At 43.0% G+C, this 14,077-nt stretch overlaps 1 protein-coding gene across 1 annotated transcript in view; it reads right to left on the reverse strand.

Annotated features, from left to right (window-relative positions):
* CPE (carboxypeptidase E) overlaps positions 1 to 10,723 on the reverse strand; it is a 56,990-nt gene extending 46,267 nt beyond the window's left edge. Inside the window, exon 1 of the mRNA XM_038135253.1 lies at positions 10,377 to 10,723. Within this exon, the coding sequence (XP_037991181.1) occupies positions 10,377 to 10,662 (286 nt within the window). The 5' untranslated portion in view covers positions 10,663 to 10,723. The remainder of the gene's footprint in view (positions 1 to 10,376) is intronic.
* Between the last annotated feature and the right edge of the window lie 3,354 nt (positions 10,724 to 14,077).

Genomic DNA, 14,077 nt, shown 5'->3' on the forward strand with positions numbered 1-14,077 from the left:
GCAGATCAAATGCTGAGCCACGTGCTACCTCTCAAGTACCTCTACACCTGGTACATGGCACAGCCACACATAAACCTAGCATGGAAGCTGAGAATCTCGGCATGGAGAGGAGAACCTGAGTCACAGGGAGAGGGTGCTCATACCCAAAACCACAAAAAATTCCCACCAGAGCCAGGAAAGCAGCCAGCCATCCTTTACGACAAAATAGATCTTCCTCTCTGTGAAACAACTTCTTACAATGCCAATGTTTAAAATTTAAGCATGCAAAAGCCCAGCTCCCAACCCACAACTTTTTTTCCTCTCCATCCTTCTATGTACTAATGTCACCAATGAGAAGGAAGACATTTCATCAAGAGCAGCATAAACTTGGACCACTCATTCCTTAAGTGCAGGCTATTACAAAATCAGAGTCACATTTAGCTTTCTTTTTTTTTTAGTATACACAATCAAGTTGGCTTAGACATTTAGGATTCATTATTATCAGCATTTATAAGTCTGCTGCTTAAATTCAGATGAATAGCTCCCACTGACTTCAGTTTGATTTGTGGATGCTCAGCAGCTGGGTGGGAGGAAAAATTTAAGCACTGTCTAGTCTTGCCAGGTGCAGATCTGACATGGAGAGTCAGCTTACCATAGTCACAAGGCTTCCTTTGAAGTACCATTTTTCAGGTGTGTAAGAAGTGTCTATGTCCTAGACTCACCTCAATTTTGCTTATAGTTCTAGAACTGTGCTTTTGTGCAATAAGCCAAAATGCTGCCAAAACCGCAAAATATTTAGTTTAGCACAGGAAAAAAAAGGTTCATTTTGAATGATCAATGTGCAAGGAATGTACCACTCATAACACTGAAGGACAACAATGACTCATAACAACTGAAGGACAGTGATGCTGAGTTTGAGGGACCCAAAAATAAAATTCAAATGAATGTTTTACAGCCAGAAATGTCAGGAGACGAGCATGTGGTAAATTACACATATATTTTCCAGATATCTCTAATGTGATGGTACAGGAAACACAACTATGCAGAAAGTTTTAACCTTTGAAATGTCTCACTGTCCTTCCACTTTCTTTGTATCTTTGAACTCTTAGTTGTGTTTCTCATAGCAAAGATTTCTCTTTTGTTTGGAGAACTAATATGACAAATGCCTGGACCACACTTTCTAGACATCTACCAGATCATTAGGCTAGCAAGGATGCCGAGAGAACAGTTCAATAAACTTTGGCCAGCCTGATGTCTCCCCTGATCCAACAACTCTTTTCATTTGGCTTTAAGGCAAGTCCATACCTAAGCGTAAGTACTCAAAACGGCATTCAGCTTGTGCGAAAAATGTTTTTGTGATTCATGTCATTTGGCAATGGAATCAGCAAATGCTTATATCTGCTGTGTCCAAAGTGGATACGTTCCCTGGGATAACTACAAAGAACAGTTCTGAAACTTTCTGACCAAATTGCCAAATAAAGCGTGGAACAAAAAAATAGAAGAAGTATAGTAGAGTAAAAGAGATGAGGTGGCAAAAACAACTGATGCTTAGAATAAAACAGAGGAAGTTGAGGTAAAGCTAAGGGATATTGCAACAAAGCAACTACATGCTTATGTATAATAAAAAGCTTGATGCATTTGTAGAAGATGTAGCAGACACTGGTGAAAGGCCTCCCTCCAGATGACCACAAGAAGGACAAGAAGCCAATGACCACCTGCAAAGATTATGAAATTGCTGATCCCATGTTACTGATATTTGCTGATTCGGACTAACACAAACACCCTGGAAAATGCTTTGTAGGCTTAAAAACAGTATATATGCTCTGGTGAATTTGTAGTGGTGTGTGCCATTAGTGGAGTGGTGACTCCCCGGCTACCCAGCACTGCTTGCTTGCTTGCTTTAAAATAAAAGACAAAAAAAGAAATTCACTTTGGCTATCAAAAACTTATATCAGGTTGTTCTTGCTTCGGGCAGGCTCTGCAGCCCGAACAGTATCTTTGATCATAAATCAGGCAGCTCACACTCCAAGGCCATGTGCAGCTCCATGCAAAGAACACCTGTCTCCATGGGACTTCATTTGCAAGCAAACAAGGATGTGAGGTTCTGCTCATAATTCAGTATGAACAACTACCAGGAAGCAGCTACTAGCTTATGCAGTTACAAACGCCTCTCTTTGGAAATTAATTAAAAACAAATGTTTATTGCCTTTGAACTGCCAGCCACAGGTTTATGATGCAAGATTCTCTCTTACGTGGCCATTGCAGGAACATAGACACATCTCTAACATATGGCCTCATATTGACCCAAACCTCACAGCCCTGCTGCTGCAACAGGAAGATGTGAGCAATGCCAATTCAGCTAGCACAGCGCTGGCACCCTGCAGGAAACCTCCATTTCAAAAGAAAGGGCACCATGGACCCACACCTCACTTTTAGTCCAGTCTCCTTTTCCCCAGCAGTGTCCCTGAAAGCAGCAGGAGAGGCAACAACTTCATTGCCAGGGGCAGCTACTGCACCTCAGCACGTACAGTCATTTCTTCACAGTATGGCAGAACTTCTGTTCCAAAACCCAAAACCCCAGCACGTGCAGCTGGGACTAGCTCAGTTTCAGCATTGTTGCTCTGCAGAGCTCCTAGCCCACTCCCAGAACACCACCAGCTTTCACCCTTATCCTGAGATGATACAAGCTGATGTATGGCAGACAAAAGAGCTCCACTTCCTGTCCCACAGCAGATCAAACCTGCCTAGTCTGCCACCTTTTTCCTGAAAAGAATTTTTTTTTCCAACCTTTTTACTACATAGACCCCTGATGTCTTCATTTAGCCCCAGCACACTAGAAAATAATCATATATAACATCCCATTCCCACTGAATTCATTCAACACTGGCTTTTGATGTCCACCTCACTCCAAAATGAAGTTTACACCCTTTACTCTGCTCCTTGTAACCCCAGCAATCATTTCAATTACCTTACCCAAAAGCCTTAAAGTACATACTGTGGTTTTCACTTTTTTTGGTTCCACAAAATTTTAAGAGAATTGAGTTACTAGTCTTCTTCACAGTTTAATTCCCAATTCAACTGGAGGGGAAAAAAAAACCAAGAAAACAAAACAGCAAGGCTCTATGGAAATACATGCATGAGACTTCTGCTTAAAAAGAAAATGTAGACCAAAAAATGATGTGACATGATGTTTTGGGGTTTTTTTTTAGGAGGAACATGAATTAAAATAGATATGATGACTTAACAAAATAAATTAATCTGCTGAAAGAAGCTCAAACAGGGTTCATACACTGTATGTTTTGCAAAAATAGCACACAAAGCACAACAAGGTACATCAGATTATGATACATGAAGGCTGGGATTCACCAGATCTTAACCATAAGCTCTTGCACGCATTTTTAAGTCAGAAGCCTACCCAATGTTAGCTCCTCTTACAGTCAGTAGAGAAAACAGATGCTTTCAGAGGGCACTCCAGCCTAGCCAAGAGGTGCTCCTGCCGACCAGGAAAAGGGAGATTACAGCATGAATATGCATGTCCCGTATGTAGGCTTCTAAATCACATGCCATCTTTGAAAACAGAAATTAGATGTAATGAACATAGAACTAATTCCAAACAAGTTTTAGTACTAAATTATCAGCTGAGCCTAGCAGTAACTCCACTGTTACAACCAAAAATTTGTGTTTATTCTGAAATCAGAACATCTCTCTTGTGTTTTTCACCCTCCATGAAATTTAAAGGCTTGAGATATTGCTTGCTAAATTACAGAATAATAAACAGGTTTTTCCTGAAAAAAAAAAAAAACTAAAATATTTTAATAACGAGGTCACTTTTGATAAATCACTTACTGATTTAAAACTCCAACTTACTGGCTTTGACAATGCATGTCACAAAATCTTGGGAAATACCCGTGCTTTATAGACTTCTCACGAATTCTCTGGAGTCTGCATTATTGCCATCCTAATAAAACATCACTTTAAGCCAAGACAACAAAAAAACCAGGCCCCCCTTCTGTTTTCTTTGGGAACTGATAAGGCAATCTGAAGGTGTAGGAGGTGATGACAACTCTTCTCTTTGAAAGAAATTAAAGTAATCAACTCTTTCAAAAGGAGTGGGATTGTCAAAAGCAGTCGGGGTCAGATCAACAAACCCTGAATAGTCTGCATACTCAGACTCACTTCAAGTCTGAAAAGTAAAACAACTGCCTTCTGTAGAGTCATGCTTATTCTTAATGATTACAGACCTTTTTACCCCAGCTTGTTTACCATTTGTGTTATTCCAGTAAATAAAAGATAAACTGCTGAGATGCAGAAGCTGGGATGCACTGTGCTTCCGCAGGTGGCACACAGCCTCTAGTAACCCTTTCTTAAATGTTCTAACAAAAAAGGGGAGTCTTTAAATACCTGTCAGTGAAGCGATTTGGAGTGAGAATTGTATCTGTCGGGAACACTGCAGACTGCCAAGCTCAGCTGCCTAGCCACACTTGCTGGGAATTTCCATTGACTTCAATGGGAACGTGAATGGCATTAACAACTAGCTGCGAATGAGATCTGTAATGTGTCTGCCTCTCCTTGATTTGCACCAATGTTTCTGTGAGACATTTTTCGCCTGCCATTCTACGCCTCTATTTTTAGCTGAACAAGAGTACTGAGATAGGATGAAATCAGCACTATTAAGGAAATATTATTTAAGAAAGATAAAATTAAGGAAGAAGAACCTAAAAGTCTAAAAAATTCACTCAGCACGCACACGCAGCCATCTTCATGCTGCTCTACAGCCCTCCCGAGACCTGCACAACCTACACAGTCTGTGAAGGACACTGAACATCCCACTCTGAACGCAGGCAGCATTAAAATCGTCCTGCCAGAAACTACCCCAGGCCAAATCTTGGCTGGGTACCTTCAGAGGGATGCCCTAACCGGCACAAAAACCCATAAGGGATTTTGCTGGAAAGGTAATTACAGCTTCTCAGCCTTCTGTAGCATGCAGGAGGTACAGCCCGCCCCAGATCTGCACTCCCAGCAGGCGAGTCAGTAGCAAAACCCTGACAGTTTTTGATGAGAAAGCCAGAACATCCTCACAAGCTCTGAAAGAAAATCTGTTCCCTGAGGCACACAGGAAAGAAAAATTCCAAATGCAGAAGGCTACATGAGGAGTAAGTTCAACCATGTTTTACTCTGCCATTTTTATCCATCCCTATAGAGACACCAGCAGCTGCCCCACTCCCGCTCACCTGGTGCTGCAGGTGCCCAGGCAGCAGCTCACCTTTAAAGAGGACTGCAAACCTAAGCCAGGAGAGCAGCTAAACAGCTGACAGAAAGGGTGAAAGCACAACACGGTCAGCACAGCATCTCCTGTATTTGATACAAAGTGCTCTGCTGATACCGACCTATTTACAGCCCCTACCTTTATGCAGTGCAGCTGGGTGAGTATGAACAAAGTGCACAGACATTTACCAGCAACCAGCCCTGTACCCCCCAACATCTCCCTTCAAAAAGGGAGCACTGCATGAGTGGCCCTTGATAAAAACTCGTGTTTGCTTAAACCTCGAGCGCACAAATTGGGCTTGCTCTCTAATATCTAGATTTAATAACAAGCTCTTGCCATGTGCAATTTGTATTAATGCTTTTCAAGCATGGGAGAGATCAACAGGTCCAATCAAAGAGCTCTAAGACTTTTATGCGTAGATTTGGGGTTCAGGGAAAAGAAATATTTAGAAAATCAAGTGCAATTAACTGTAGATAATGAGGTTAGAACAGCTGTGTCTGATGACATCTCCATAACCAAGAGACGAGCTGTGTGCTTTCTGACATCACCAGGGATACCCTGCACCCAGTCCTCCGAAGCAGGGCAGCCCATAACACCCACGGCTGACACCCAGTGGTCTCCCCACTCTGGCTGCCACCTACAGTGGCACAGCTGATTCCTGCCCATGCTGGCCTGAAACCTCAGCAGCCTTCTACACATTTGCTCATTCTTCTTCCTCCCCTCTTTTGAAAAAGAGCAGCACTTGCCCATGGTTCTCTTAAATGGCTGCAGAGTCATTCAGATTACAATAAATCAAGAAATATTTTAAGTGGGTTTTGTGCAACAGTGATGAAGACATTATGAAAAACAATTTTTCTCCCTGTAAATTCATCAGCTTTACTTATTGCAACTTGCTACCACTGAAAGCACCAGTTCACATGGCTGGTGCCACAGCTGAATACAGGAGCATTTCACTGACAGAATAAAAACTTGTTTGTACTAGCAGACAGATCTTGGATTTCTGCATTCATCAATACAGACGCATGATTTTCACTTCTCTCTTAGTCGCTCTCTAATTATTTTTTTGCAGGAGGAAATGTTTCTAGCACTGCATGGCTGGGGTGTGAGAAAACTGAGAGCCTCACATCTGGGGGCTTTGGAGGGGCTAGTACAGGAGCTGCAATTTGGGAAGCCTAGAAGCTTATTTAGGCTCAGTGCCAGCAGTGACCAACCCAGCTCATTTCCTCACCCTGCCAAGTGGAGTCTTTGATAAAGCGATGGGTCCAAGAATTATTGTAGCTGAGTTGCACCTCATAAAATTGACTGAAGTCACACCCACAGGGACCTGTGAATGTTCCAAGTCACAGCTGCACTGCTCAATTCACACACGGTGTGAACTGAGCTCCTGCCTCACCACTTCATGATGCCCTGTTTCAAACTGCAAACTATGTCATTTTCTAGAAAATCAGTTGTCTCACTCTACTACAAATTAGTAGTAGTTTCCTTCCATTCAAGTATTTTTAAAGATGCTCGTGGGGAAAAGGATGAACAATTAAATCATTAACATTCTGTTCAACAGAACATCAGACATCCACAGCAAGAGCCTACTTCCTCTCTCAGGAGTAGTCGGTGTTCTCCTGCACGTGAACTAAGGCAAAGTTTTGTCCCAGAAAAAACAAAAATAAATCTGTGCTTTACCATCGAATGTCCTGTTTTCCCCTGGTCCACCATCAACTTCCCACAATTTCTTTCTCCTCATTTTATCTGACCTTGCTGTCCACAGGCTTCTGTCAACTTTGCCAATTTCTGGTGAGCACAGGGATGAAACTGTATTTTCTCATGCAATCAAAGCTACCTCAAAATATTTTGATTGCTTCCAGTCTACATTCATGCAACACCTTCTACACGTAACCACTGACACAGTCCCATTCAAGTCTTCTCTGCCTTCATGCCTTGTCCTCAGCAACTCAAAGTGATGTTTTCTGCCTTGGTATAAAAGTTGACAAAGTTCAAATACCTTCATCTCCGGGTTGTGCTTTTCCTTCTTCAAGAGCTTCTTTTCCAACAGCGATTGCAGGCTCTAAACTCCCATACAAATGCAGTATCACTCTAAAGAAATCGTTGCCGCAATAAACACCCAAACAAACATTTAAAAAAAACAGAAAAAAAACAAAAAAAACCCACCACAAAATGCACAAAATTACAAATATCAGTCCAAACACTGATTGGCACAAAGCGCAGTTGAAGCACAGGTAGTGTGGTGTTCAAGCTGGCAGAAAGGCAGACATTCTCTCAGTGTTTAATGTAGCATCAGAAACTTCAGGCAGTCTCACGCTTCTGGCATTTATCGTGTCCCCGGGAAGAGCTCAGTGAAAGCTCAGCTCACGGTGCGCAAGTGACTAATTCGGGTTTCCAAGATTTGCAAAGACAAGTGGTATGACTGTGCAAGAAACTAGACTGGCTCACATGAAGTCGTTCTGACTCCCAATGCAGTATCACGACTTTAAAAAAATCATCCTAATGAATATTTACCCCAGGAAAAAATGAGGCCATTATGATTTGTTCCAGTTTCTTCATTCACTGAGGATTTTTTTCAGTTGCCTTGGAGGTCTAAAGCGCATTTCTGAAGTTTTCCTATCTCTCTCAAGTATTTTTTTTCAAACATTGCACATATATTACAAATTAATTTTCAAAAATATCGGATACTCAAAAATTGAAGTTGATTTATATGCTTGCATATGATCACATTCATTCACACAAGGCTACACAGCCATGCAATACATGTGATTATGCAATGGTTGCATGTATATGCAGTATTTGATTTACTCAGTACAAAGCCTCTTTACTCAGTACAAAGCGTCTTTACTGATGCTCTGCTGACACTCTGCTATTTTGTCATCAACTTGCTTGCTAAGTGAACACAAACATTTTTTTTGTTTCACAGCTGTTCACTAGATGATTCAGGTATCATCCCTGATGCGTACTCATCAGCCTTCTAGAAGCATGAGCTCTCTATAGACTACAAAGCTATGAACCACAGCATATATTTTGTTCATATATTTTCATTATTTTTTTGTTCCCTATATTTAAAAAATAAGTCCTGTGACACTCAGGATTTCCTGCAGGAAGAGATTATGTTCAGAACTTACAACTTTTTGGCTGTCTGGGAAAAATGAAAAGTAACTATATGTATGTATACGTGTGTCTTTGATTCCATCATTTTTTAATAATAGCCAATGATGATAAATCAGATTCTGATCCTGCAAGCTTTACCACACAAACTCTGGTTTACTCTGGTTGTTGCCCTGGAAATCAAGCATGGATGCTCTGAGTGAGCAGGGTCCCCCCCTTCAGGTATGAGCAGAATCAATCTCACATTTCCTGCCAAGGCTGCTACAAGGCTCCACTTCTTTTACTGCACAGCTTAAAAAAGCTCCCATAGAAAAATAAACAGTGCTGCCTTTTACTACACAGTAGAAGAAAGGGCACATTTTAAGAAGAAAACACCTCTAATGCAACCATTGGCACAATATATAGGTGCTTAGGCTCTGTAATAAATAAAGAAGCAGGGGTGGTATCAATGCTTTTACAATTCTTTCTAAGGAGTGCAAGGGTAACTATGCATGAGGTCTGTCTTGGTGCCCTTCCCAGGAAGATCCTCAGTTTCTCCCATGCACCACTGCAGAGAGGAGTAGTGCTCCACTTTTTGAGAAATATTCAGAACCTCACAGAATGAAAGTGAGAATTGAAATAAAACAATGAATTTGCTGTGGTTCAAACCCTGGTTAATCCCCTTCAAAACCCAGCATTTTCAGCATCCACCACTAAAGATTGCCAGGCCTCATCACATTCCCTGACACGTGATTTGGACATTGCAACATGTGGCATTTTTGTCTGTAGGGCTCCCTTAGTAAGGTGCCGAGCATGTTCCAGGAAATGTTTGACACTGTCTATAGCTTGTATGCAATCCATAGGAATTTTTCTTTTTTGCAGTTTGTTATTCATATACTGCTGGATTCCCTTTAGTTTGGGCTCAATGACAAGCCCTTTCTCACATCACTGACACCAAGAGAAGTGTGTCTCCAGGAAGAGGCATAGCCCCATCTCAGACTGCACAGTGTGCCACTCTTTTTGTCCCTTTCAGCTGGCCTGACACAACATAAATGAGCTATAGCTGCTGTTCCCTGGCAGCAATGCAAAATCCCAGAATTACTGTTAGCACTCGAGTGTACAAATTACACAGCAGCAATGGATTCATTCTCAGCTTCGGGATCCTCACCCCTCTTATCAAGATGACAACACACCACAAAGAAATTTTTCAAATTTCACTGCAGTCCCTACATTTTCCATTCCAAGACAATGCTCTCCTACCTTGCCTTCCTCTTACAACCCCCTTATGTACAATATCCTACAACCTCTAAGTGCTATCTGTAGCCCCAACATTCAGTCTCTTGAGGACACAAAGCAAGGTTATATTCAGGCCATAAAGCAGAATATTAAGCACTAATTGTATTGGCCGAATCCCCGGAGATCCACAGAAGCCACACCTCCACCTAAAAGTCACAGGTCTGGAAGTCTGTGCTGTAACCCAGAGAGGGAAATGCGAGGACATGACTGCAGAAGGCTGATGGCTGGGCCAAAGGCACCGAGCAGCCCTCACGGATAAGCCCCTTCACAGACGGACATTAGCGACACTATCGATCGTAAAAACGAAAACAATGAAATTGACACAATCGTAGGTGGAATACAAGCGCACGGCATCAATCACATTCCCTTTGATAACGATGTCCCAAACGCAACCAGATACGCCGAGGCGCCCGCAGCGTGCCGCGGTGGGTGCCACATCCCCGGGGACATCCTGGCCGCCACACGCCGCTCCCCGGGCGCTGCGGTTCGTGCGGGGAAGGGCGGCCAGCGCCTGCCCTGCCAGCGAACCCGCGCCGGGCGCCCGCTCCGCACATTTTGCGGGGAATCCAGGCGCTTCTTGCCGCAACGGGCGCCAAACGCAGCGGCACAAAGCCGCTCCGCGCCGGCTGCGTTCGGCGGCTGTCAGCCGGTGCCGGTGCCGCAGCGAGCGCTCCGGGGACAGCGCCCGCGCCCGCCGCCGTTACCTGCGCACAGGTGCGGGCAGCGCCGGCCGCGCCCCCCTTACCGGGCTCATGCTCGCCGGGGCGGTCCGAGATCTCGATGACCAGGAGCTCCCGGCCCTCGGCGCTGCGCCCCACCGTGTAGATCCTGCTGATGGCGGGGCACTGCAGCCACACGGCCACCAGCGCCTCCCGCAGCTCGGCGTAGCGGTGGTACTCGAAGGAGATGCCCTCCTCGGCGCTCAGCCGCCGCCGCCGGCTGGCGGCCCCCGCCGCCGGCTCTGCCGCGGCCCGGCAGGCAGCGAGCACCGCGCACAGCGCCAGCAGCAGCACCCGCACCCGCGCCGCCATCCCGCCCGCCTGCTGCTCCGCCAGCGCCGGCGGCACCCAGCGAAGGAGGGAGGGAGGGAGGGAGGGAAGCAGGGAGCGGGAGGGAGCCGGGGGGCGGGGCGGGACCGGCCGCTCCGCCCCGATCCGCGCCCCGAGCGCTCCCGCGGAGGGCGGGCGCCGCGGCCGCACGGCGCGGGCCAAAGCCGCTCAAGCGGTTGCCATCAACCAGCTGCGGTAAAAACGCTGCGGGAATCCAGGTGCGCGTTTTCCGCACCGCCTCACCAGTTTATGCGGTCCCAGCGGGTTAACCCGCTGCCACGAGCGTAAAGTAACAGAGTGCTCCATGAATGATTCAGTGCTATTGCAGGGCAGCACAAATGCATTTGATTGACGGGGAAAACTATAAACCGTCATCTGCAGGGTCGCCTTGCTCCTCATTTATAAGGCGTCTTTGCTGCGTTACAGAAAGGAGAGGATAAAGCAAGACTTATTTTCTGATACTGGCAGTACTTAAAGAGCACACTCCAGTCTGTTCAAAGCAAATGCTCGTGTGAAGAACCATTTGCCATATATTAATAAATCAGTTTCTTCTAGACTGCAAATACTACAGGACTTCTGAAGCCGTGTTCTTTTTAACTTGTCTTCATAGGCACAGCTGTTTAGATTATGTTGAAACAGCCTGCAAAGGACGGGTTCTGAAAACAAAAGGTAAATGCTAAAGAGCAATTTCCATGTCAGGTTGTTCATTTGGGATTTGGGGGTTTTTTTGCTTGCTTTATTTTTATTTTTTTTAAGGACACAAAGACTTGCTGGAAAATTTTGAGGTTTAAAATTTTGAAAAGTACACATGCAGTTCATCCTTCTACAAAGAGAATTTTGTCCTCAATAACTTAACACATGTTTTTTCTGATTTTAAAGGGTGAGCCAGTGTAGTGCCTCCTTCTATCACCAATTAATACTGAATCAATTTTCAGGAAGATTGTTTTTAATGATCTTTGGTGATATTATGAATTTTTCCTAATTTGTGGATGTCTGCTTCAAATAAGGTGATAAGGGACAGACTCTCTTCTAGGAGAATGGCCCATCACTGAGCTTTAGTGATGTACCAGCTCAGAAAGTGATCCAGCATCCAAAACACAGACCTGAATGTAAAACTACTACACCTAAATACTTGAATATCTGTCTCTACTTATCTATACTTCTTACCTTCCAGAGCCCTGAATATCAGCCCTGAATTATTAGATGTGTTTCTTCACAGTGAGAACCAAAGTTCAGTCCTTCCAGTTCTCACCATCTTTCAAAGCCAACTGGGTTCAGAAGCTGCCCTGCCCAGTTCACAAGTAGGCAGGCTTACAAGTAGGCAACCATGCAAAGGCACCTTCAGAGTGCTTTTTGTAGCCTTCAACTCTTCATTCTTACAGCTAGAAAACTTTTGGAGGTGCCTGTCATAGCATGTTCCATTAGCTCTGAGATTATCACAACACTAATTTGCACTGCTTTGCAAGACTTGGACGTAGAGACTCCTTGATACCATGTCTTCTCTGACCAAGATCACTGAATTTAGGATCACAAAAGGGCTCTCTCTCTGATCTCTCTGACTTCTTCCCTTTTTAACAGCATTGATTGGACTACATAAAAAAAAAAAAATTGTTTCTGATATCACACTGCTTTAGAACAAAGTACAACAACATGTGCAGCCCTCTCAGTGCTCCCAACAGAGCTGCAAGTATTGGTAGCTGACCTAACATTCAAAAGATTCACCTTCTTTAGCAGTACTGGCTACACTCATCACCGGTTAAATATTTCTTGTTTTCTTCATCACTTTTCCTTGCTCTCAATACGCGAAGTAAATAAATCTGCTGATGCTGGTTACATTATTATTTTCTGGGAGAACTTTCTGATCCAAAAAGCCTCCCTTTTGTTCTTTGTAGAAACTGTCATTGGCTTCTCTTCTAATTTAATTGACCAAAATACATCACTAAAAGATACAAGTAGGCTGGGAAATTTATTTATTTTCATCTCCTCAAGCAGTGAATTATTCCACTACATAGAAGTAGTCTCACACCTAGATCTGAATGGATTTACTTTTGTTTTCATATTTATTCACCCCCACTCTTAAAAAACTTAAGACAATGTGTACTTATAAAAACACATGCATATCTTGTGTAAATCAGGGTGGTTTATATACTATCAAATATTTGAGCTCACACATACTAATTTGTTTTTAATAAGGGATTAAAAAACAATGTTTAAATTCTCACACAGCATAGGAGCATATGCAGAACTGAGTAGGAGGAATAAATTGATGTCTTCCTTTGTATCTAATCCTTCCTCCTATTTTCTATAGTTCAGGGAGGATTATCTTCAAAGGCCAAATTTCTTTGTAATATGTAAAAAGTTTTGGCACTTGCCTCAGTCTCAGAGGAAGGCTCCAACCCCAAGGGCATTCCCAGTTTGTAAGCATAACCAGGCCCCTGGGCATGGCCTTGTAAGCTGATAGTAAGAAGAGCAGTGAGTAGAGCACAAGTGCTCCAGGAAACCTACTGATCAACAGATTTTAAATCTGCTTTACCTGTCTCTTATATCTGAATACAGTGCAGTAAATAGGAAGTTATATTTTGTCAGCCTAAATAATTTGGTAATTACAAAAATAAACTAATTAGCATTTCCAAAAGTATTTATTTATAGACAAATCTACATGTACACAAAACATACATATAACACTCATATATTTACAGATTACTTCATTCCTCTGGCCAAAAAGAACTTGCTGAATCAAATTTTCCAATACTTTTGACTTGCCTGAATCTGTTTTTCAGCACATCATTATTCACCAGGAAGCATGTATTTTCCAAAATAAACTCACTCACAGAATTTTGCTAACAAGACTTACAAGTCTTTGAACTTTTTTTTTTGGTGTGACATGACAAAAAGGCTAAAGCAACTATTTTATTATTCAGAAAGATAACCCTAAATCTATGTCTATTACAAACAACTGAAGAACATCAGAACTCCTAGAACTCCTGAAACATATGGAACATCAGAAATCCTAAAAACGCTCTATGATTGAGAGCGGATATTTACATTAGTAATAACAAACTGCTGCTAATACACACACCATGGAAACAGTAAACTCTGTTTGTATTTGGAAAGAAGTTTTAATGCTAGGAATAAAATTACCCTATCAATTTAAAATAGAGAACAGCTGATCTCAGCATTGACAAATCAGACAAGGAGATTGAGATAATTGTAAGAAGATTTCACAAAACTTAACAGAGTGCTGATTATATTCCCATATACTACACCTGACAGCTGTGGTCTCTTGAAGTGGTGTCTTCAAGCATCTATATCTAACCTTCAATATGTCTTGAATAATTCAATGGCTATTTTTCTTCGATAGGCTTGCAAAACAGGGTTGAGATATAGGAAGTTGAGG

This window comes from Motacilla alba, chromosome 4 (genome assembly GCF_015832195.1).
Source record: "Motacilla alba alba isolate MOTALB_02 chromosome 4, Motacilla_alba_V1.0_pri, whole genome shotgun sequence".
Classification (NCBI taxonomy): domain Eukaryota; kingdom Metazoa; phylum Chordata; class Aves; order Passeriformes; family Motacillidae; genus Motacilla; species Motacilla alba.